Below are 26171 nucleotides of genomic sequence, written 5' to 3' on the forward strand. Positions count from 1 at the left end.
TTGCAATTTATTATTTTCTTATTAAGACAAAAATAAAATTATCAAATAGATTATTTTTTATTTTCAAATAGTCAAAGAAGGTGCTTGCCACCGAAACAACTTCCTGTCTACACATGCTAAGAAACGCGTATTCTGATTGGTTAATTCTGTGTTGTTTTTCAAACTCTACGGCGGCGGCCTATCTGCCTGGACACATCTAATGCTATGAACAATAGAACATAAGAAAAACACCAAACGATGATGTCCAGGTAGATTCCAAAGAAGTAGACTTGACTCACCACCTACATGTCGTCCTGAGTCTGTTGTTTATCTGGGACGTGCTGTGTTTCGAACAGATAGCGTGCGTGTGTTCCAAAATACTAGGTTTTCCAACCCTGACAACACGACACTCGACCGCTTCGCCAGCTGATAAGTTGTTCTCACATTGGTGCTAACACATCTATATGGAACTGTGAATGTTCGTGGCTTGGACTTTTTGGATTAGTGGTTTACATTTTCGGTGTGGGCCAAGTAATGGAAAATGTCGAAAAGTAGACATGAGCATGATCGACCTCCCCCATTGCATCTGCCTTTGAGAACTTTAGCAACTAGCAATACACTATCGCCTGCATTTGGCTTTGGAAACTTAGGTCCAGTAAAGATGAATTCTCCTATGTCAAACCTGGCTATCAATCTCAGCGAACTGTCAACAGGAAGGTAAGTAAATAACATGCTTATTTAGGTGAATGACACCTCGTGCTAATGATATTCTGATACTGATACTTATATTTTATTTAATGCTTGCAAGTTGTTTCTCAATATTTTGTATATTTAAGCTTATTGATATACCTTATTTACTGTTTACGGATTTCTACTTAAGACTCAATGTTGCATACATAAATTTATTAGATTGATTGAATAGGTTATTCACGTTATTGTGTACACAACAATATAACTTTCTGGTGAGTGACATTCATTTACCATGCATGATTGAACACTCAAATCATTTACTAATAGTTATCAACATTTTGTGATTTGTGTATTCTTGATTGTAATACTCTAGCAATTTATTTTCATAGGCACAAAAAAAAAAAAAAAAAAACATCACCAAATGTAACATTCAAGATACATGAGCTGGTTTTCATTCTTTCATCCAGAGGCACTCCAAGAAGAAAGCTGTCATTATCAAGCACCGATACACCATCTTCATCAAGCCACCCAACTCCAGAAAGGATGAGTTCTACAGAATCAGGTAATATACAGTTTATGCAAAACAATATTTAAGTAACAGGAATCAACATATAAGGTGAGATTAATATTTGTCAAGCTATTGTTACAAAATTTTAATCATTTTCATTATACTTTTAATATTCTATGACTAAGTTACATATAAACTGATTAGTATGAAATAGATGCAGAGGCTGTATTGACTGGTATGATATATTGACACTGATTATAGTATATTGATTTACATATGTATGAAATTAAAATTTATTAAGAAAACCTTAGATGTAGGCCTTTTCCTATTGTATGTTACTTTGCAGGTCCTTGTCAATTTTTATTGTTCTTCATTTAATTAATAATTAATGTTGATTGAAAAACTATCTTGCCCATAAAAATGGAAAGACATCGATATATGCCATTTGAAACAACCTTACATCCCTATATTTTGCACATTTTGTAGAAATCAATATACACCATCTCAAATGACAACATATGATCTTTATATAAGTATATTTTGTGCATTTTGTTTTATGAATTTGTGTTTTTGATAACCTATTTATAGTTATAACTGACATATTTTAACTGTGGAGATGATTTTTAAAGATCCAAGTAGTAGAGGTTTCAAAAGAAAAAATTGATGAGGGATACAAATACACTGATTCAGTGTTTGCTTGCAAAATTTTCATTGCCCCATACAAATATACACACTTGTAATTGATATTCAATTAATCCAGTTTACATGACCTAATTCCTGAATACATTTGGTATATTTGCCCCACCCCTTAGCTTACCTTGTCCAGTTTTGCAAGCAATAATGATTGGCTTGGGGAGGAAATGGGAAGTAAAGTGAAAAAAGGATGACAGATGGGCCAAGGAATTTTATTGCATTTACTCCCAGTTTTAACACCCATTAGAACACTCAGAGGTATGAAAACCTTCATAGCTTCAGGGCCAAATGGAGTCCATTAGGATACCAAAATTGTTTCTAATAATGTACACTTTACCTATGTGATGTGCTCTTGACGTTTTGCTTCCTACTTAACTTTATGATATAGGTAAACATAATCACCTGTTCCTACCTATGCCAAAATCTAGATACAATTGCAATTAGATGATAAATGGATAGCCATTACAAAATGTTGTTTCCTGCTCTATTTTAATCAAGATTCATTAATTAGTTATTGAATTTCATATCTTCTTTCACAACACTTTTGATCTCTATAAAAAAATGTTTCATTTGACATACTGGAAAAGAATGGTCTCAAATTTTATGCCATTACAAATATTAAAGAAAACATAAAATTGAATTGACATTTGATATTGGTTCCATGATACAGTTAACAAAGTATTGTTACTTTCCACTTGATGTTGATGCTATAGAATAAATACTACTTGATATTTACATAAATATTTCATTTCTTCTTTGACATAAATCTTAATGACCCATTTGAAATATTATTTTACTGTAAGTAATCTTGTTAAAAGTAAGTGATATGTTTGTGTATGGCTGAAAAGCAAAATTAAAATAAATGTTACAAGAAGTTATGTCATGGTCTGTGTCCTACCTTATTGTTCTTTCTGTCCTTATTGTCAAAATATGTTTTTGGTTGCCATACCCCCTGAAGTTATGATTTTCAAGAGAAGTCAGTGATGCAATAAATTGCTTGCCTAAAAATTCTTTTATGGACGAGCAGAAAATGTATAATGATAGTATCATATGGATTATGTCAATATTACCCATTGTTAAAATTATCAATTTTTTGCATCTTGAGTCACTTTTGACCCTGAGGAGCTCTTGCAGTTGTAAATGGTACATTTAGTCTTCAAACTAGCTAGATGACAGTTGAAGTGACAGCTACCCACACCCAGTGCTACCTGTACAACCAAAACAAGTTTTATATAACCAAACTTACATATTTTGCTTGGGGTGAAGTTATATATTTCAATAGTTCTAAAGAACAGTTATATGAGGTATTGGCATCACACGATTAGTGGTTGACAAGACTCACTGGACAATGAAAAAAGTTCAAAGAGGTCCTGTCTGATCTGTCATTTTAATATTCAAAGATTTTATTCAAAAGGTGTCAAAATTTGAAAGTTCTTTTGTTGATATGAATCCTACCTAGCACCTGTAGTGCAAGTTTGTAATCACTTTCACAGTTAAGTTTGGACTCTACAGTATTATTCATTTATCAGTTAGGACATCCATCGAAAGAACATCACTGAATAGTTTGGTGAGAAATTGTGTTAGAACAAATAGGTACAGTGTTGTGTTTTTTACCTTAGATATCCTGTTACTATAGAGTTTACTGTGTATCATTTTGAAATATTTTGAATTGTTTTATCATTTGTAGAAAATGTTTTGGTATTATTCATCTACTTTGAAATTGATTACATATATCATCTTATTTCAGGATGTTTTGTGGATTCTCCAACCCCTCTTGACTCACCGACACTGGAAATGAGGTAAAATTCATTTGGGTTTTATAACTAACAAGGACTTTGTGTCTGAAAAATATTTCAGCGATATCATGACACTTCTATTTCCCCAAAATATCTTGGGCACAGGCTGCTGTAAAGTCTTTGTTATGAAAAAACACTGCCTCATTGTGAGCTTATTATATATTGTAGAGATCAATGGCCTAATCATTAATGATTTTGGTCTCAATTGTCTCTGGCTTCAGATGACAAGATACAAGTGCTCAGTCTAGACTTCTCCAGCTGGTCAACCTCACCCACACTTCAGGGTCTGATCACTACAAGGCAGAGCCAGAAGTGTCTTATCTAATAAACGCCCCAGTGTATATGCATGACCCGTCTTATCCCAGTTTCTGATAACTTTGATTTGATCATTGAACTTTTGGTATCCACTTCTATATATATTTTTTTTCAAATTTAGATCATTTGTTTGCTGGAAAATTTATTTGGATTTGTAATTTTCCCATAGATACTGAATACCAGGTGTGCTTATTAAGTGCAATGATGTAATCAGGATGTTAATACATGCACTTGTTCATTCCAATTAGCTGATTTATTTGTATAAGAGGCAAACAGATGCTTGAAATGTTAACACTTATTGAAAATGAGGTAGCTTGATTTGAAAATTGAGGTAATTCTGTTTAAAAATAAGATTGTAACCATTAAGGCCCAACTGATAAAATTCAGGCGACAAGGTTATTTTGATTTTTTTTGTGCCAGTATATTTGTGGATGGCTTCTCCTGTTTAAGCATGATTAGCTGAGTCAGTGCATATGAAATATATTGACTATTAAGGAATGAATGGTCATGTTTAACCTCTGGTCAATAGTGATTGATGGGTAGTGACCAAATCATTGCATCATAACTACATGTTGAACATTGACCAGGGAAATGTCCTTTGATCAGGAAATCAATTTTCATTTATGTAATACTTGTAATAGGGTTTGTAGGACTACTTCCTATATATATATTAGGCAATATTTTATGTTACAATGTTTCCAGTGTACTTCTCGGCAATAACTCTGGCTTTCATTCAGTGCTGCTCTGCACCCCTTGTTTACACATCTTGTATATTATTACCACCCTGTGTACCAGATAGAGTTTCAGGCTGAACAAGTATGGTATTGTAATATGAAATTCCTAGTTCTTGAGTTCTTTTCTAGTCAGGACTCTTAATGTCACAATGTGAGTTAGATGTATTTAAAAGTTAGGAATAAAAAAGAAAAAGAAAAAATTTAATCCACACATGTACATCGAAATCCATGCATTTTGTTCTTTAGATAAATTGTTGATAAAGAATTTCAATTTTAAAAACATGATGAAACATGATCAAAAAAGTTAACATGATCTTGTTTTAGATAACTTCAGTTAATTTGATTTTATTCAGATTTAATTTTGTACATGGTTACACAAATACACTACCCAATATTATAAAAAGAAAGTTTAATTAATTTTAAACTTTCAAGTCATGATATTTTACTTTTAAAATGATATAGATATTAAAATTTTACACAAAAAGTATCTAGGGGCCAAATAGGGGCTTAGTTTATTATGCCTGTTGGGTATGTACTATGTAGCAGTCATATATTGCAGTATCATAATCTTTATGCCAAGATTATGTTCAGGCACAGGGAATATTTATGACTTCATTAAGGATTATAAAGGCTTATATTTCTCTTGTCATGGCTGGTGTAAAAATGATACCTAAACCTTGTGCAATCTATGACTGGTAGATGGTGATTTAACTTGACCCCTGGTCAGTAATAGTCACTTATTGATGGATTGATATTAACCTACCTATTGCATCATAGCCAGGTAGGATGACCAGGTGATTCCAGAACTACACAGTCTCTTTGATCAGAGAATCAATTTCAAGTGGGCATAGTATCTGTAAGGGTTGGTTGTAAATTCTAACATACTACTTACTTCCTACTTTGGATAAGATTACATCACTGAGCCAAGGACTACTATTTTTCTTCAAAAGATCTCTATAATTTATTGGGGTCATAAACACCAAAACCAAAAGTCAAATTCAAGGTGACTCTGGGGTCAGTAATACCATTCTTTTAGGTCTATTCATTTTAAACTTTGAAGACTTTGTAGAAAGTAGTTTTTGTATTTTATGGAATTGATGAATAATTACCAAAAAAATGTCTAGTTTATTACATAACTCTTTGAAAATGAAAAATTTTAATAACAAAGAAATTCAAAACATCAGAACGTCAGTACAAAATATTACATTTTAAGCAGGATTTGATAAAAACAAACTTCCAGAACAAAACAATATTCTTTTAAAAAATCAGAATTTTTTGCACATTTATTTTCCTTTTTTCTGTTTGAAACTTCACATTTGCTATGAAAAGCTTTCCAAGAATTTTACATTTTGATGATATATTAAGTGAGTCAGAGGTGTACATGTGTTTCCTATGTCACAGTAATTAAGCCTACACAGACCTATTTTTCTCCTAATGTTAATTAGAGGCCAAGGCTAATGTGCAAGTTCCCCCCCAAGTGGATTGTGCTTTCCTGTAGTACTGTTGACACTAACCCCTGGGGAGTTTGAGCTGGCTACTTTGGGGCAGTATCATGTAACAGTCTTATACACAGGTTGTATATTGCATCAAGTGTCAACACAATCCTAATTCTGAATGGAGATCTTTAAATGAGTACATTGTCTTTTTTCTAATTCAAACATGCACATTTGTTGAGTAATTCTCAATATTCCTTTTCTAATGCTACATTATTTGTTACTTTACCACATAGGATCATTTTCATTTTACATCAAAGTTTAACAAGTATAACCTCACCAGATTTCACTGAAACAAGAATAGTGGTTGTGTACAATTCACATTAAATAAAGATACTACCACATTGTATTTTCTAAGTTTCCTCATCATGTAGGAATTTGAAGAAAAGTTCAATTGCATGCTTCAGAATATGTCCCTAGCAAACATAAACTATGACAGATTTTTATCTTTCTATTATTATGAAACAATTATTAATCACAGTAAAGATTGTTGAATCAGATGGTGGTAAATAAAGTTAATTTGTATGTATATAAGGCTCTTGAAAAATTGTTAAGAACATAAGTGTTGAAAAGTAATTTGGGAAAATAGACATCTCAAACATAGATTACTCAGTGAATTGAGTCATTGTTTGATTCATAGAAACCTTCAGACAATGGCTACAGTTGTTGTGTAGTTATCTCCCTTGTCTGGGTCAGGGGATGTTTAATGAAGCATAAAATGAGTTCATTCATCTTCTGCTACAGCTATTATGTCATACTGGACAAGCCTGCAGACAGGGTCAGATTTATGGCCTTTTAATACTCCTAATCCTTCTGACCAATCACTGGCTTGGCTTTCTCTTGCTTTCCTGTTTTCTGTTGAAATCTAAGAAAGCAGCCCCACCATGCCTGTGTTTGTATTGGAGTTAGGTGGATTAGGAAAGTTTATACTACAGATAATCTTATTTATTCCATTCACCAAAGTTTGTCCCCCTCAGTTGGCAGATGGGGTCCAATCACAACACTCCTACACAAGCCCTTTATTTAAAAGTTTCCTAGCCCCTGATAAGTGACCCTGTCCCCAAGCTGTTACTTCACACACCATTTTGTGAAAGCCCTAAATAAAGAATCTGATAGGGCCTAGCTCTAACTCAATCCTGATTGTGAAAAATCATTGGCCTTCCATACAGATAGGGGTTGATAAAGAGGACTGCAGAGAAATCTGTCCTCAATTGTCCTAATCCCATTCATAAAAATGTAAATTGGATCACACTGCAAGCTGCTAGATGGTAGCAGATGTTCCAATAAATACCAGAAAGGTGCATGACCTCCTCTAAACCTTTGTGTAGCATACAGGAAATGGGCAGAGAATGAATGTCATTGTCAACAGAAATTGCTAGGTCTTCAGTGTGGAAAGTGTGCCCATTGATTAAACAGAAGAAAGTGCAACTGGTCATTTGGTCTGACTGTCCATTTGGCTGTCTTATTTATTATTGTCATGTCTGAATAGTTAAATGACATGTTTTAAATATTTCTGCATGAATACATTAAAGTTTGTATGACTTCAAAAACCTGCAGATGGAAACCTATATCATTTGATGCTAATAAAAAAAGACCATGCTAATAAACTGCAGTTCTAATTATAGCATAATATTATGATAATGCCACTAAGATTTGTCATTCCTACCTCTCAAAAAAATTTCTTGTTTTCTGAAAGTTTATTTGTACTTCGAAAACTTAATGATTTTGAATTATGCTTTAACTGAATTATTATATAATCCAATTAGCTTACAAAGAGCTTTCAAACAAAGGTTTCGTATCACCTGTCTATAGATAGGTAGTAGACACACACTGGTAATACATGTACTCATACCGGTGTGTACCTGAGTGACAGCAGGTGAGCCAATCACAGCCCCACCATCTGTCCTGCTAATTAAAGTGTGATGCTAAAAATTACCTACCTGTGTACATAGCTAGTACTAAGATAAATGACAGCTAGGGCTAAATTAAACTGTTTTTCTAACAATGGAAAGACTTATCATCAGGAAACCACACAGATTATCTGCCTTGAGTATAATCTCTGGCAGACACCAGATTTCAGAGGTGATTTGACATTTTACATTTGCCTATTTCGACCTCTGACTGAAATAGAAGAATTGTAATTTGACAGTTCACTTTTGTGTTAAAAATTACAAAATGAGATTGTGAAAATGATCAAAATTGAATTCCTTTGTCTTGTATTCATTCTATGTCTGACAGAAATTTGTGCTGCATCACTGGTTATGTCTGTCACAATGTACATTTTTACATGGATTATTGCTTATTAAGATATAAACTATAATTCAACTATAATGCCTATGACATTGTTCAATCATGTTATCATATCAACTAAATATTTAATGTCTTGTAGGTTCTACTGTCTTGTAGGTTCTACTGACACAGATTTATTTTGTCTTCCTCTATTGCTCCAAAAACAGTTGCTTCCCTTAATTCTTTTTCTTTCAGGAAAACATATCTGAGGTAATATTATGGTATATTATTATATGAAATTTTTGATCAAATTACTGCCAATTATTGTCTGAATCACAAGTCTATTTTTTTTGTTTTTTTAATGTTTCAGACTGGTATTTCTGGGGGGAAAAAGATATTTTTGTTATTTGATGTGGTAGATATATATAACAATAATTTGTTTTGGGATTAAGTCTATGGGCCTGAAGGGAAGAACTGATCACTGCATATAATTTGATAGGAAGGATAAAAAGGCTCCCTCAAGGGAACATTACCAGCTTAGAATTCATACATAGGAAATATGGATAAATGGGAGTTTGATTTGCCTGTTCCTGCTTAATTCTGATGATCAGGTTGCAGAACAAGTATTCCATAACAACACCTCTACAGGCAGACCTTGTAATCTGGGATGAGTGGAGTCCTGCTAAGTTTATTTTCACCTGTATGAAAAGTGTGCTGGGGTTGACACATCTAAATTAACACCTGTGTGAGGTTATGCCTGATCAGATAGCATAGTATTGTTATATATCTATTTCATGTGGGTGCTTTAGATAGCTTTGTCTAAGACCTGTTGCCTTGTCTAAACACCCACCCTAGGATAGAAACACAAAAGCTATCCACATACACATCAAGTTTTCTCAACATTTCACACTGACCAGAATATGTAAAGAATTGTCCATTTTATTTTACTCATACATACATGGAAGCCAGAACTTTTGACCATTGTCAGCAAATGATAGTTAAAACACCAACAGCCTGTACAAATATTACTGAAACGCCATGTGAATGTTTGGAGCAATGGTGGAGTTTATCCAACATTTTACATAGGCAGCAGGTCAGAGACAAAAAGCTTTTTCATTGCTCACCTGTCTTTCGAAACCCAATCAACACTAGGTAAATAAACAAGTGTTTTATGATACAAAGTAGCATGTTGGTCTGTGTGTGAAGGAACAGTGGCAAAGTTTGTCTAATATTTCTCACCTATTGTCTGCCTTTGATCATTTTAGTACCATCATAAAAAGTAAGACATGATGGAATTTCTGAAGCCAATCATTGCTTTCTAAGTCAAAAGTATGGTAAAATATACTAAAATGTTGTTGCCATCATCACTGAACTTGATACTGACACATATACTTCACTTTTTCCAATATTGGTAAATCCAGAAATCAAAAGTCACACAAACTCAACATTAAAAATGACATAATTTTCAAAAAGATACTAGGAGAGTGAAAATACTGAATGAAACTTGGAACATATTACTCAATTTAAGAATTTCACACGTCAGTGTCAGATATGTAAGTTGTAAATGCCAAATACTACTTTAAGAGGAAAGTCTATCTATTAATTGGATTATAGTTTTTACCGGTGATAATTATATTACAGTTATACCTGTCTACCTGGAGTACAGGCATCATGCCTTAATTAGATTGATCACCTGATTAAAATTACCTGTCCATTGTTGGACCTGGTGCCCATGTAATTGGGTAGGTGTGACCTAGTTCTCAAGGTGAGAAATTTTCACCTGACTGTCTCATCTCTTGTCTTTCCAGCATGCACAGATTTGCCAAGAACGTCAAACCAGATATACCACCTGAGGCTTTTACTAAGTGAGTCTACCATTTTTTGTAAAATATCCTGTTATAATTTGATATTTATTGGTGACAAGTACAATATGGATATAAGTTGTATTACCTGAATTCAGGTGTGATAATTATGGCTAGATGTGGGAAAACAGGGAGTTGAGATGTTTGTATGGTGTTTGAAGTTTTATTTTGATAAGTAAGTGTAAGCTAAGGATGTGTGTCCAGTGAGTGTCCAGAAGACAACGGAAGAGGTCAGTCAGAATTCTAGAGCAAATGATTTACTAGCCAGTCCTATTCTTTCTCAATCATCACTGGCAAATCTTGAGGAGTTTTCTTTTGTTTCCTGGATCAATTGATTACCTAAATGAGAAGTGTAAAGTCATCTTTAGATTTGAATTTTATTTGGAGCAGAATTCTTTAATATTTCATGAGGTTTGTAGCTTTTATTTACATTTCTTAATTTTAGGATCATTTGTATAAGTTAAACAAATGAGATAGAGTTGTGAGCACTGAAATAGAACATCATTTCCTTGTTATCTGTTTCGTAAAACACATTGATATGTTTTCTAAAATAGATTAAATACTTCGTCAGCATCAGTTTGAGTTGGAAGTGGGGAAGGGAAGGTTTGTAACCAAATAGATTGATAATTCCAGTCTTGACACTGGCATGCTACTGTGACATAGACTTGTTGACTAGGAAAAGTTTGATGCTACCTGCGGTCAGAGACAGATTGTCTAGGATATGTGTACTAGACAGGTAAGGGAGACTTAAGGTAGCCCTACCTTACAGGAAGACATTTGCTTAATCCCCAAATCCCAGATACACAGGGCTACTGTGGCTGTCAAAGGTGATGTTAATTAAAAGCCATTTACTAAGGTAATATATGTCAACTGACCAAAGATTATCAATATGCAAGGAATACCTGGCTGACCACACAGGTAAATGATGTCGGATTAATGTACCAGAGATTTATGTAATACGCTAACTGGACAGTGGCTACTGTGCTTGCCATAACTGTTTGAAGATGTCACTTCCTCACAAAATTACTTTGGCTTGATTAATACGCATAAAGATTAGCTTCTGTGACTGACTCTAATTAGCTGATACCTGTAAACCCATTAGAACAGGAAAGAAGGTAGCTCATTTGCATATTTCACACCTGAGTTTTTCTTTCACCAATAGGAAGAAGACAATCGCCTTCAGAAGAATACAGTCAATGCCGGTAAGTAATAGGAAACAATTTATTGCCATTAGTGGACACTGGTCTCTTTGGACATATTTACCTGTACTTAACATTTCCTGAGATACCTAAGTGTTAATTGATGAAAGGGACAGATTTCCTTACCTATGATATCCTGTGTTGTGACATGTGGGTGAGTGTTGTTGCTTCCTGAAGGAAACTTCCTGTGGAAATGCTTGTTGATTTTGTGATATATTCATTTAAAGATTTTTTTTTTTAATTTTGTTAAAAAAGGATTAACTTAATGATATGTTTAATGGATAATTTCAGATTTGTATTTGAAGTATAAAGTTTTCATAGACAAAAAAGAACAAAATTAACACATGAAGGCTTTTGATTTTGTTGAATTACTGATTCATAAAAATACATGTAGGTGTTTTTCTTATTAAAATTGAATGAATAAATCAAAATTATTAGTATATTTAGAAAGAATAGATCCTTTACAACTATCAGATATGTAAAGGGTTTTCTGTGTATTTTTTTGTTTTGTTTTTGTTTTTGTTTGCATCACCATGGTTAATGGTGTTGATTCATGTTATTGTCAACATCTTATTGAATATTTTGTGTTTAGATCCATCGCTCAGAAAGTATGTGTTCAACTTAAATCAAATCAAAGTGAGATCAGGTAGTGAATGCCTAACCACATACAACATTTATAAGATATCTTGCTGGTTATAGATGCAGGGAAACTGCACTCTGCATTTAGCTGAAATTCACTTTAAAAAGACCCTACATAAGGTTCATAAAACTTTGGTAAAGTTCTATACAACCCCAGGACTCCTGGTTTTGTTAAGGAGGAGTAGGAGTTGATTTGTGATAGGAGCTCTTGATAATTTGAACAGAAATTAGAGGAAGAAACCCAAAATATGGATAAAAATGATTTTTTTAAATCATGGGGTTAACAAGATATTTTACTAGAATAGGCCTAGAAATGTTATTAAGTGGAGATAATATTAAGACTGTTCTTATCAAACCTAGAATAAAGGTATATTGCACTGTAGACATCTAACTTAAGGAATAGACAGATTTCTTGTTTTTTTTTTTTTTTTGAGAAATTACTTCAAGATCATTATTAAATGCATAGTGAGTTTGTAGGATTGTAACATATACTGTAAAAAGCATCAGTAGAACATTCTTCTACTTTCTGCAGGAGAGACTTTTATGAACATTTTAGTGGTAAAAATGTCATTAATCTCAATAATGTTTTTTCTTTACTGTACATCATTTATTTAAAACGGCAATACATTTTAAAACAAGTCTACTGTAAACTTCCTTTACCTTACTAACAAAGTGGGACAGAGAAGACATTTAACTACAAGTGATTCTTGTTTATCTATCATAATAATATATAGAATCACATTTACAATATCAAAGGAGAGATATCTACTTTGTTGCTTTACTTGGTTCAGTAAAAAAAGTATACAAAAAAATTGTGTTTCATGTTCTGTATATTCTATCATAGCATTCAGTTACACAAATTTAAATATAAAATGGTATCTTTTAAAAGGAAAAATAAATATCTAAAATATACTGTTGAACAATACAATTTGTCAAAGAAGTGCTAAGTTCAAATATGATAATGACAATTATAATCATACAAACAGAAGAGGAGCTAGACATCGCAACATGTAATAAGTTTCCCACACATAGTAACAATATCTCCTCTTTTCTAGAAAAATGTAGTTATCATGCTATGATATACCAATTATTGTCCTTCAAAGAAAGTTTTATTCAATTTTATATTTTCATACCTCAAGAAACTTGGTGTCAGAAATTGGTTTAGTTTAATATAAAATGAATATGTACTGAATATCTCATTTTGTTTCCTTTGTCACAGTAGAAAAAACTAGCTTAGTGAGGATACATCAATTTTGACTTTATACCAGTCTATTAAAATGTTATTTTATTGATTGTTTACAAAAAGTAATATATGATTAACAGATGCTTGGTAAATTGTCAAAAAAATGAATTGTTTTTTGGTTTATAGTCTATAATCTATTTCTGGATAGCTTTTAAAAGTTTTAACAAAGTTGCTGACACATAGCTGAACTCAAATTTTTGCAAAATCATTTTGAATACAATAGATAAGCAGAAGGGAGATAACTCAACATCTCAAAACAGATCTAAGGAGAGGTGTCAGGGTCCAGTCTCTTGCAGTTCTATGCAAGGTTATAAACAAAGGGTAGCTAACTGATTTTCCTGGGGAAGTACATTATTACTGTTTAATATATAAAATATAAGAAAGATCACTAATTTGACCTGTTTTCACTCTAATTGTACTGCCATTTCTTTACACTACCTTCATTCTCAGTGTACATAAAACTATACAGCCAGAAAGTCCTGTAAATTTGTTACCATCTTGTACACTGTAAACTTGAGTGCAAGTTCTATTCACATGGGCCATATTTCAGATGGGGGTGACAGTATAGTTATCAAAATGTCATACAACTGGTTGTGATATACAGACTTATTCAAACTGAAACAAACCTGTAAGTTCAGAGGTAAGGCCTAGATAATTGTTCACTTCCATTCAAGCATGTATTTGCATGGTCAAGTAATGTAATATAAAATGTATGTGGTTTCTAAAGTGTTTCCGATTAATTTGGTGAATGTGTTGGATATTACGTTTATATAATTTTTTTTATACCTGCCTAATTATCAGTGTCATAAAACCTATCTTGCTGTCCTGTATTATTAAGATTCAATTCTCTCCTTATAAGCCCAACCCTATCAGAGTTTCAGTATGATTACAAAATGCTGTATCATTTTCCTGTGATAAACCTATCTGCCAACGTTGAGTCAGATGTTGTGTTAGGCCCCCTAGTTTTTTGTTTTTTGTTAACATTACTTCATCTTATGTAAGGTTTCATCTCCCAGGTTGTCGTTCTATCAAAGCAAGGAAGATAACCTTTATGGTCTTTATGGCTGCCCTGTTAAAACTCTTGTTTTTGTTAATATTTAACAGACAATGAAATATTTTCCTTATGAATCATGTATTGACTGTAGACGATCCTTTCCAAAATTTGAACCTGCAATATAGTTTCATAACAAAATACAAATTAGGAATATGTATAATGTACCAGTATGAGGCAAAACAGAATACAAATGCACAATGGCTCAATAGCATAATTCAAACCTTTAATTAATTTTTGTTCATTTATCAGCTTCCAATGATGAGACTCAGCCCGATAGACTTCAACTGTGACATGGACAAAGAGAATGAGAAGCAAACTCTGACCTTTGGTGATCCTGAGGCTGACCACAGCTCAGAGAGTCTGGAGGCTGACCAAGAGGTGACGAGATTAGTCAGGCCACAGTTTTTCTCGGATGAGAACAGTTCCCAAGACAGTGGTGTAGACTTGGAGAGAGATGGAAGGGTAAGTTGATATTAGAAACTTGTATACAATTTCTGAGGGGGCATGGGTAGGGGGGGGGGGGAGTTCTGTTCTTGGGATCTAGGCTCTTTATCAAAAAGTTCAAGGAAAGTTTCAGTCATCATTGAAAATTACAGAATATTTAGATAATTGATTACATGATTCCATAAACTGTACAAATATTTGACTGGAAAAAATCTTTTTTGGACTGAAACAAAGTCAGGGTACAAATATCTGTTAAATTCTAGTCAAAAATAATATTTTTACAACTATTCAATAAAGAGCTTTATGTTTTCATTGGGAAATAGTTTTTAGTGCAAAATTTATTATAAATAAGTACTTTGAATATAAAGATCATTGGTTGTAAAATTTTGAAATGTACACATCTTGGCAGCAGGTAGATTATGATGGTAATACCCTTGTTCAGAAGCATGTTGTGTCTCTACATAAACTGTCTATTCCACTTCTATTGTTAAGCTTTTTGGTAATTGTATAATATTTACTGTCAATAAATTGTTTACTTCACTGTTTCCTGCCCTCTATGAGTTCCTTGTGGAAAGTCTGAACACTTCTTGTTGTCAAATTAGGAAGGAGGACTTTATTCATTTGATAATATAAAAAGTTTGATTTGGTTTCTTTGTGTTTTGCTGGAGTCACTTAGTGAAATGACATTTGAAGTTCCATAGTATTTACTAAAATGCACAGCAGAAGGTCAGAATAGACAGTATTCCTTTATCTTTATTTTACAGGTTATTAATGTTGAAGTTTCTAATTTATCTATTTGTATATTTTGCATGGCAACATGTCATTTGATATGTTGAAAGATGAAAGCAACCAATGAAAAAATAAAACAAAATAATTTTCTCTTTGTTTTAGTATGATTCTTCCATTTCATAATTTCAAATTAATACAATAGAGCTACATATTTTGATATATTTTATAGTTCATCAAAATTTTTGAAATGTACGTTTTGCATTGAACATGACAATAATGGAAATATTGATCCATAGATTAATTCTAAATCGTGATAAAATGGCTAACACTTTAGTGTCTCAATAAATCCCAGTCAGTCAGATAAATATTCAAAATATTTAATGGAATTTTTTTTTTGAAAGATGTGCTAGTTTAATATTTTGTATTTATCAATTGAGTTTAGATATGTATGAACCATTTTTGTTTTTTCATTTGTGTTCATCTTTCAATTGTTTTGTTGTATTTGTCATGTGTATGCACCTGAGGCTGCTATTATAGAAAGTCTGACGTCACAAACAAGTTGTGGATATGTTAGGAATGAAGTCTCAGTCGTGATAGATACAAAATCCTAACATTGAAATGTGTGTGATCCATAAAAACTATTACATCAGACTGAATACAATTAAATATAGATTATTATAATTACAATAAATCCTGTGACAATGACAGATTTTTTTTAAACCAATTTAGCATTGCAATATAATTTGGAATTGGAGTTGATAAGTCTCAGATTGATCAATAGAATTTTTACAGCAAAAATTACAGCTTGAAAAAAAATGGTTTTCAGTAAAATTAAATTCTCTTGTCTGTGGTGTCTAAAAGTTTATTTTATTCATATGTCACTATAACTGAGAATTTCATTGATTATCATATTCATCTTTCATCTTTTAATTGAATGTTTCTTTCATATTTCATCGTCTAATTAAATTTTTATTCATATTTCTTCTTCTCATTGACTGTTTCATTCACATTTCTGTTTTTCATTGACTGTTTCATTCATATTTCATTTGTTATTTGCGCATTAAAATATTTCCATGTTGTAATATTAACTTCTTCCTAATCAGAAAATTAACTCCTTACATTTAACTGCTTTGCCCAAAATACAAACTACATGTATCCTGGTCTTCATATGCATCAGAAATCCTGCATCAGCATGCCAGGGGGCATAACTCCAACTGAAACATGCTATGTATTGACTTGTATGCTTGGTGATGGGAATTTCTGTTGTCTGAGTATTTATTGATGTGTTCATCAACAAAATAAAATCAAACCAAAAAAGGAAACTGAAAAGGAGATCAGAAAAAAAGAAAAATCAAGTGAAATTTTGATAAAAGGTCAAGAATTTTCATTTTGTTATCACATTAGCAAATATATCTGTATAGCATTGCATTAAGTACTTAATAATTTACACAGCCATGTCAGATTTCAGAAGAAGCTCAAGAAAAAAATTGGAAGATATGAATAATTCTGTTTTAAGTATTAAGAAAGGAAAAGAACATGCAAAAAAAATAAGTTGAAAATATTAGAGTAAATCTTTTGGTGTCAGTGTAAGTAAATCTTGTTGATGAATGCACAAGGTAATCAGACGATTAGTTATAAAAGTTGAGCCTGTTTTAAAAATCGGAGCACCCTTTTGTCACCCCTCAGGATGAGTTCCAGTTCGCAGCCCCCATCGGCGTGCCCCCACGTAACAAGATGAAGATAATCAGTGAAGACACTTGTTCACCCCTCAAATACTCACCTGTCAAGTACCTGACCGACAGTAACAGCGACTCTCCATCACGACCACGCTCTAAGTCTGTCCCCGTTACAGGCCTGGTACGACCTTGTATTTGTAAACCTATCAAACATGTCTCTGCATACCACAAGAGGCACAAATATACTTCAAAAAAAGGCTCTTGACATTTGCTTAAAGTTGAAACAGTACATGTCCCCAAAATGGAGTCCTGTCTGTTACATATTTGCAAAAGTCCAGGATAAAGATTTTTTCACTAGTAACACACTTAACAAAACCTTAGTGAGTAAATATTCAAAACAGGTAATCTTTCACAATGGAAACTTGTCTGTCATGAATCAACACTAGTTAGTATGATTATTTTCCCCTTGTTATCTCTCTTTGGGATTATTTTTACATATTTTAGATTTTTAAAACAGTGAATCCAAAAAGGAAATTAGTCATGACAACTCCAAACTACAAAGGATTTGGGCCATTATTTTTTCTAAGTCATTTCCCTTTGTCACTCCTAATTTTATACCTTGAATGTCCCAAAGTTGTTCAACAAGAGTAGTTTCTATTCTCTACCAATGACTTTCTGTTGGCCTTTTCATTGAATTGTTCTACTCATAAGTTAAAATTTATTTTTCATCATCCTTCTCTTTTTTTGTGTGAACTGTCACTTTGGTTTTCAAAACTTAAAATCATCTTATTAATTTTGTAATTAATTACATCATCATAATTTAGTGTATCATCGTTTCTTATTTATCATACATTCTTGTGAATTATAAATTTGAGTGATATTAATGTGGATATTTTCATGTGTGGAATTTCTGCAAGAGACTTGTTCATTGATAAATATTTTTTAATGAAAAATTGAATTAATTCTTTGTTGATTTAAGGAGATTCATAAATAGTGGATTTACAGAAAGGAAATACTCATTCTACAACAGAAATCTTGATAAGTGAATTAATTGAATTTCATTATCAAAAGTCAAGTCTCTAGCATAAGTAACAGTGTGTATGCTATTATTTTCCCAGCACTTAAAAAAGTCATATTAAAAAGTCACATAAACCATATCCCCTTAATGTTGTTTTACCTACAAAGGAATTTTCTTCTTAGATATTTCCTCACTTTATGGACTTGTATTGTTATTAGTGGTTGTCTGCCCTTGTGTAGTATTTGTCCTGTTATAAACATGTATTTTATAATGGTTGTCTGCTCTTGTATAGGATTTTTCCGGTGCTAACATTCGACCTATGGAGAAGTCTGACAGTCCTCTCAAGTTTAACCGTCTGCTTAGTCACGATGATGAAGATGTGGACGATGGCTTCCTGGATTGTATGGACAGCGAAATCACCCAGGTGTGTTTCATTGCATTCCACAATTTTATTATGAAAAAAGGAAAAGTTTCACAATAAGCACATATACTCCTTGTTCTTTTATAAAATCATTGAGTTATGGGGTTAGTGCTCCTTCCCATTGTGATTAACTTGTTTTAGGCCAGTTTTGATTTACCCAACTCCCCATCTAGATTTCACTTTAAGATTCCTCACTGACAAGTCCTTGAGAGTATAAAACATTTGTATGATGCATTTTAATTCATTATTTCACTCTACTGTATCTGTTGATAATTTGATATTGAAAGGTACTATTACATGTGTCTTTTGTCAAATTCCCTTTAAAATGTTGTTGAAATCACATGAATGTCATTAAAAATGCTTCTGTCTAGTATTAGAAACATATCTGAGCTAGACCAGATGTTAAAAAGGCACCCAAAAAAATTATTTGATGATGCCACCTTTCATTGGTTTAATTCATGTTGCATCTGTATAGTTCAGCATTAATTTCTTTTAAAATGGAGTTATTATATCATTGTATACATCATCTGATATTCTATCTTTCAACACTTTGATGTATCTGTTAGTAATAATATTATTTCATTTTTTTCCCCCTGTTTTAAAGATCAACAACAATGGTCCCAATGTGTCGGACACGATGGCATCCTTATTTAGTGCTCCCGTTGTAAATGAGGACCGCTTGGCTAGCAGATTGGAGTTGGAGGAAGATGTCGAAACACCTGTGGTGAGTACATTCTGACAGGTTTTCCACACTAGGTGACATTTTGTATCCTAAAAGACAAAGCTACAGAATACACTAGAATAACCATTTCAGTCTGTTTATCTGTAGATAGCGTTTCTGAAATACTTGAATCAGCACCAAAGTAGAGATAAGGATTACTGTGGTTCATTTTTGGGGTTCTAAGATTTTGGTGGATTCTAAAAACTGGCAAGACTTACTTTGATAAAATTCAATATAAAACATGTTTCAACTTGATAATTATTATTTCTATTTTTCACAACTGAAATTGGGACAAAAGTTTTAGTTCTGCAATTTTGGTAAATTTTGAGACAATGCAAAATCGTCACTTTTTATTTTGTAATCCTGAATTATTTGTGTTTTGTAATATATTTTGTTGTGTTTTCAAGTGTTTTGATAACAATTTGTGATTTGTTTTTATGTTGTTTGATAGTCAAAGCTTTGAAGAATATTTGCTGATGCATGATAGTAATAATGTTGTTTATTACCAATTCAGATAAAGAGGTCCAACAGAAGACTACTCAACAGATCCCAGTCTTATGATGTGCGGAATCGACTCAACTCTAACAAGCGTGATCCCCCAACAGACGATTCCACGCCCACACAGAGCAAGCGGCGGAGATCTGTCATCTCCTCCAGCTCACCTGTGTTGTCAGAGGAAACAAGCAAGGTAAGCTCATGAAATTTAAGGCATTTGGGGTTTTCATTTGGCATGAACTCATCTTTATATAGTTGTCTGTCACTCAGTTTTTATGCCCCCTGAAAATCACTTGACTTTTATGTTCTCAGAAAATTATGTCGGTCTTTCTGTCTGTCATATCCGGAGCATAATTTTGGTCACAGTTAAGCAAAGATCTTTAATACATTGGTCATCATAAGACAATATGCATTATACCAAATTCAGGAACCAACCCTTTTAAAAAACTAATCAAAGCTGACAGGCAAGATGCTTCTGACACTATTCAGATAGAGATTCACATCAATCTGGAACTAGCATTGCTCTGCTTTGAAGTTAATTCTCTGAGTTGGAACAATACAGCAGAAGGCAAAGGATCAGAGGATCACTGACATCTATTGTTAGCGTTCTATCTAAAACACTTTAGCAAATATCTTTTTTTAGATAATCAAAACGGTAAGCCACATCATAGCTATGATCGTAATACACCTTTGTACCAGGTTTCATGTTCATATTTGTAAAAATTACAGAGAGAAATTTTACTCGATTGCCAGCAGCATTTGTCATTTTGTATCACACTTGAGGGCAGAGTCTTCAAACTGTATATCTTAAAATATGAAATAAAGTTAGCTACATTGATGTACACAAAATTTCATTTTCATATATGCAAAAAGGAGAATGACAGACACAGCCAATAATCACATCACCAAATAATCATGTAATCAACAATTTCATCAATGACAAAAAACATCAATGTGTATGTTTTATACAAAGAGCATGGGTTTTTGTAAAGCGTCTTGAAACCCTTTTGCCGTAAATACTGAATGTTAGCAACATTAAAATTTTAATAAGATCATAAGACATTGCTATACCAAGTTTGATGTTGATTTAATGGGGAATAAAATCAACAGCAAGAAATAATTCATCCCAAAATTGTTTTGTCAGAGATGTATAAAACACATCCATCTGAATTATACCCTCATCACATGATGTGATGCATTTGTCCTTTTGTTTGTTTTGAGTGTTTAAAGAATTGTTGTCATTTAATAATAATTTTAGCATATTAAGGATTGGAAAACAAGCTAAAACTTCTTGAAATCTATATCAATTGCGAGTTCATATAGGCTTACTTAAGTGTTCATATAATTATCTCAGTAAAAAGATATCCTTACAAAACATACAATAATAATACACTCACATAGTTACTTTTGCCCGTCACAGATACAAATATATCTGTTTGCTAAATAGGACAGGATGGTCTCACTTGGATATTATTTTCATAGTTATCTTGTTTTTCAGACGCCTCCAAAGCCAAAGTTGTTCAGATGCCAGTCAGAGACAGAAGCTGTGATTAAGTCGGCGCTAAATAGGATAGCCAATGAACCAGATCTCATTGGTGATTGTTCTAAGGTGGGTGTCAGTTGTTAATGTAGCTTATTAAGTCTGCAAAATTTTAAGGTTGACAACCTTAACTGTGAAAAGTTGCTAACTGTCTTTTTCCTTGTCACAGTTGTGTAGTTAGAGTTAGGGGTGAATTGCTCTTGAGAATAAGGCCAAATGAAGTTATCGTTCTCAGTTTGCTTTCTTTCACTGCTAGAATACGAAAATTTTATACTACACAAAAGTTCTTACATTTTTTCTGATTTTGATTTGCAATTTCCAGATTTTTCTAGCTCTGTCAAACTTATGCCAAGTGTAAATGGGGCTATTGGTCTACATAAAAGCAATTCAAAGGCCATCCCTTATCACCTGACTGATCTTTTACAAGTAATGGAGATCTCTCTTAATTTTCTAGTGATTTCTTTCAAACTTGCTAGGCTAATATCACGATGACATGAAGTGTATTCTTTTTAGTACAAAATATCCTAAATATTTCTTTGATATGGAATGGGCATATATGATATGGCTTAACAGTACTTTAGTTCAAAGGAATCGTCCTGAGAAGCTAAACATTGATTTTATTTGGCCTGAGATATAATTTTGTTGATTGCTTGATAACATTGATGTGATCAAGTGTCACAACTGTCACAGTTTCTTCAGATGTGATAAACTTCCTTTTCCAGGCTTTAAGTGATCTTGTGTTGTGCAACATATTTTAACATGTTCATAATAAGACATTTAGATTTTATTTTCTTGAGAATAGGTATTGTTTCACAAATTATTAGTTACCCAAAATTGATTACAGGTCCAGAATAGTGCTATTAACAACAAAATACTGACATATTAACAAATATTGTAATTAAAAATCAGACTCCATGAAACTAAGGTTTAACATAAAGAAAGGTTTCCATGTAGCACCTTAAAAATCAACTTTTTAATTAAGATGGAATATTTTCACTAGAATTTGTTTCTACTGTGAATCATAAAAGATCATACTTCATATTGATGCAAATTCATGGTTTTTCAAATCTGCTTGTGTGCATTAGATATTCATGAATTGATATTACATGACCAATACATTTTCCCTTAAATCCAACTGGAAAAAAATGTGAAATATTAAGCATTTCATGAATTCAAGAAATTAATGAAAATTCTTAAACAGTGTACGCATGTCAATGTTTAAGCAATTCTTGTGTCATGAATTTAAACAGAATGTTTTGATATTTTCTTATAGAAATATGCTAAAACTTAATTTTCCTATTACAGCCTTACTGCTTGCCTACCATTACCGGAAAACACCAAGATCTCAAAGGAATATCTGCTGAGACGGTAAGAGTGAGAGTAGGTCAACAATAAATTATAAAATCTTAGTAAGACAATAGAGGTGACAAATCCAGCGTAATTACCTAAATTTTACACAGTTGAGGATAAATTTTGTGTAAAGTATATGCAAAGATTGAAGTAAAATTTGACCCCAACAAATAAAAAACTCTCATCAAATGTTTACTTTGTTGTTGTAGATGGTGGATGTGTTGAACAATGAGTATGACCATACCTTAGAGAAGTATATCGTTGTGGACTGTCGGTACCCCTATGAATTTGATGGAGGTCATATTAAGGTAATTGTGAAAGGACAGTTTGTAGGAAAGAAGGGGCAAAGTTGTGTGAAGTACAACATGTGTAACAGAAGTTGTCATTTTAAGAAAAATGTTCTGTTCATTGTAGAAATTTCTTGATCATGGGGAATACTGAGCAAAGATACTGAATTTGAATAGAAAAATTACTTCTGTAGTAGGAAGTAATTTCTTTCCAATGATGCTAAAAAAGTCTTTAAAATGCTTTAACTCAAAAGGAAGTGAAATCTAGAAAGCAATAATCTGATTCAACACTGAGAAAAAAGGAAAAATGGATGGAAAATAAAATCACATACATATTTTCCATAAGATTTTCATTAATTCAATGGAAGTAACCATTTCAAAAAAAAACACAGCAACAGTTTCCTTAAATGGTTTGTTCTTATGATTTTCTTGTTGAATTTTTCAGGACGCAAAGAATATCTACACAAAGGAGGCTATCATTGAAGAATTCATTAAACGTCCCATCACAGCAGAAGATTCTAACAAACGTGTCGTGCTCATCTTCCACTGTGAGTTCTCCTCGGAGAGAGGTCCATCTTTGTAAGTATCAACTCTTCTATACCATTGCTGTTGTTTTCCCTTACACAGTGGTGCTGTGTAAATATAAACCTTAAAAATTGCAAAAGAGTTCATTAAAAGACATTTCTTGATAAAATTGGCCTGTTTTTGAATTATTTGTTATGGAGAGTTAATTTGAAATTTCATACCTACCTGTTGTAGAAATACAAACTTTCCATATGTAAATATTTTACTGTTCTTGTTGTTTTAGATTACGTTTCCTGAGAAAAATGGACAGAGATGTTAACAAAGAGTGCTATCCTGCCCTACACTACCCAGAACTTTACTTACTCGAAGGAGGATACAAGCTTTTCTACCAGGACTGCAAGGTAAGCACAGTTTGAACATTTAGTGAGAAACATAATGTTAAAGGAAAAGAAGTAGAAAAAAAAAGAAAGAAAAGAAGGGGGGAAAAGAAATAACCTAAGATAGATTGCAATACTGAATTATAGCATTGTTAAACAAAAATTACAGATAAAATTATTCCAAGTTTTAAAACATGATTAAATGTTAAATGTGATCAGGCAGCATGACTAGGTATTTGGGTTCAAGTGTTTGATTCTTGTTTTTGCCTGTAGGACCATTGTGAACCACGCAGCTACAAACCTATGCTACACAAAGACCATACGAGTGATTACAGACATTTTCGCGCCAAGTCTAAGTCATGGGCTGGAGAGAAGACAGGAAGGACAGGCTTCAGACCTCTTAAGTTTTAAGTCACAACACCAACCCCCAGACTTGGTGATTAAGGCAGCTCTAGTGTTGCCCAAGGAGTAGCCAGCCACCTCGTATTGATGGACTTTATTAATCAGTGGTGTCTTGTGCTTCTGTGGGTTATGCTTTTTACAGATATATTACTCTTATAGTAACCGTCCATTCGAGAATGATCTCTCCTTAGGAAAAAAAACGAAAAATGTTAGCTTCAAGCGGCTGAATGGACAACAGAATCAGTTGCATGGCTGAACGAATGATAGTATTAGCTATGTGGCTGAACAAAAGAAAGAATCAGAATACAGGAATGTGCTGATGCCTTTTAGGCATGTTATCTGTTCAGATAACTTGTAACAGTGTCTCTATCTCCAATATCTTACTCTTAAACCTGTCTCTCACTCTGTTTTATTTCTTCTGTTATGTTTTAAGATTGTTTTCCATTTTTACTTAAAAATTGAGGTTGTCTATACTAAAACAAACGAAAAATGAAAAGAAAATCAGCAGAAAAAAGCTGCAAAAGATTATTAGTACTTTACCAAGGCTGAAAACAGTCTCAGTGCTGTTAACTATTGACTATTAGGGTGAAGAGAGAAGTAAGTGTGTGCGTGTGTGTACATATGTGTAAATGTGTATATCATTTTGTCTGTTTTACCATGCCCTGTGTTTATAAAGGACTTGTGTCTCCAGTTTTAAGACTTTTGGTTACATAACTGACAAAACTTCAGAATTTATTCAAGTCGATTTCACATTATCATTTTTGACATTATTGTCATTCGTCAACTACCTGATAAAGTTGTGAAGGAACTGTTTTGTCAACTATAGAACCAATAGTTATATCTGGTAGACACCATGTTCCCACCCATAAACACATGTGAATAGACCTCATTCCAAGCCATGTACAGAATTATGTACATAGATATAAACAAATAAAACATTAGGTTATTGAAGTATTCCATCTATTTATTTCTGTTCTCTGGGCAGTATGTGTGTCTATTCCAATAGTGCTGTAGTGCTTAGTTATCTGTGTGTGGAGAGAGAATGTGTTATTATGTTCTTGTACTTCTGCCTTCATGCACATTCTGATTGATTCTATAGCAGCATTTGTTCATGTATTTGTGTACCAATATGCTGACTAGTCAAATTTCTGCTTTGGAATGTATCTCTTTGATGTGTGCAAATATATCAAAAAGCAAATATATGAATATTTGAAAATCAGTTCTTCATATAACTGCCCAGAGTGCAGATTTCAGAATCATATCAAAACGGTTTAAAATATTTAGTGACATTACTAGAAGTAGAATCAATATTCACTTTAAAATGCTTGAACTGTTACTCTAGATGTGATCTTGATATCCAGATAAAACAACAAAAATAATGATGACTTTTAATTCCCATTTTGAAAATAATGATTAGATTTTATCAGCATTAATGAAATTGAAATTTCATGCATAATTATGTATTGATTAAATCATCTGTAAGCTGTTGTCTTTTATGTCTGTATATGAAAAGATTGTGATTGATAGTGAGAGAAGATGAGATTGATTTGAAAATCTGATTGTACTTGTGTGTGTGTGTGTATGTTACATCGGGTGCCATTACCTGTGGGAGAGAGGCCTACGGAACGCACCTTGTACAAAGTGTACAGCAGAATACAAAGTCTATTTATGTATACAGAGCAACACAGTCTGACATATTGTATTGTGCAAAGGGCAGATAACTCACAAATGACCTAAAAACAAATATTTGTT

General features: G+C 32.8%; 1 protein-coding gene across 2 annotated transcripts; it reads left to right on the top strand.

Moving 5' to 3' along the window:
• Positions 1-187: 187 nt before the first annotated feature.
• On the top strand, positions 188-24815 carry LOC132552379 (M-phase inducer phosphatase 1-like). Of its 2 annotated transcripts, XM_060216546.1 has the most exons (16): positions 188-696; positions 1137-1231; positions 3618-3669; positions 10246-10302; positions 11462-11501; positions 14684-14896; positions 17294-17464; positions 18594-18725; positions 19327-19446; positions 19958-20131; positions 21437-21547; positions 22784-22846; positions 23038-23136; positions 23561-23694; positions 23924-24041; positions 24291-24815. In XM_060216546.1, exons 1-16 carry the CDS (start codon positions 521-523, stop codon positions 24426-24428), a joined length of 1893 nt encoding a protein of 630 aa, XP_060072529.1. In that variant the 5' UTR covers positions 188-520; the 3' UTR covers positions 24429-24815. The 2 variants fall into 2 exon arrangements, with proteins under 2 accessions (XP_060072529.1, XP_060072530.1); XM_060216547.1 differs by lacking the exon at positions 17294-17464.
• The last annotated feature ends 1356 nt before the right edge of the window (positions 24816-26171 follow it).

This window comes from Ylistrum balloti, unplaced genomic scaffold (genome assembly GCF_031769215.1).
Source record: "Ylistrum balloti isolate Yb309-2 unplaced genomic scaffold, AGI_CSIRO_Ybal_v1 Utg370246, whole genome shotgun sequence".
NCBI classification, from domain to species: domain Eukaryota; kingdom Metazoa; phylum Mollusca; class Bivalvia; order Pectinida; family Pectinidae; genus Ylistrum; species Ylistrum balloti.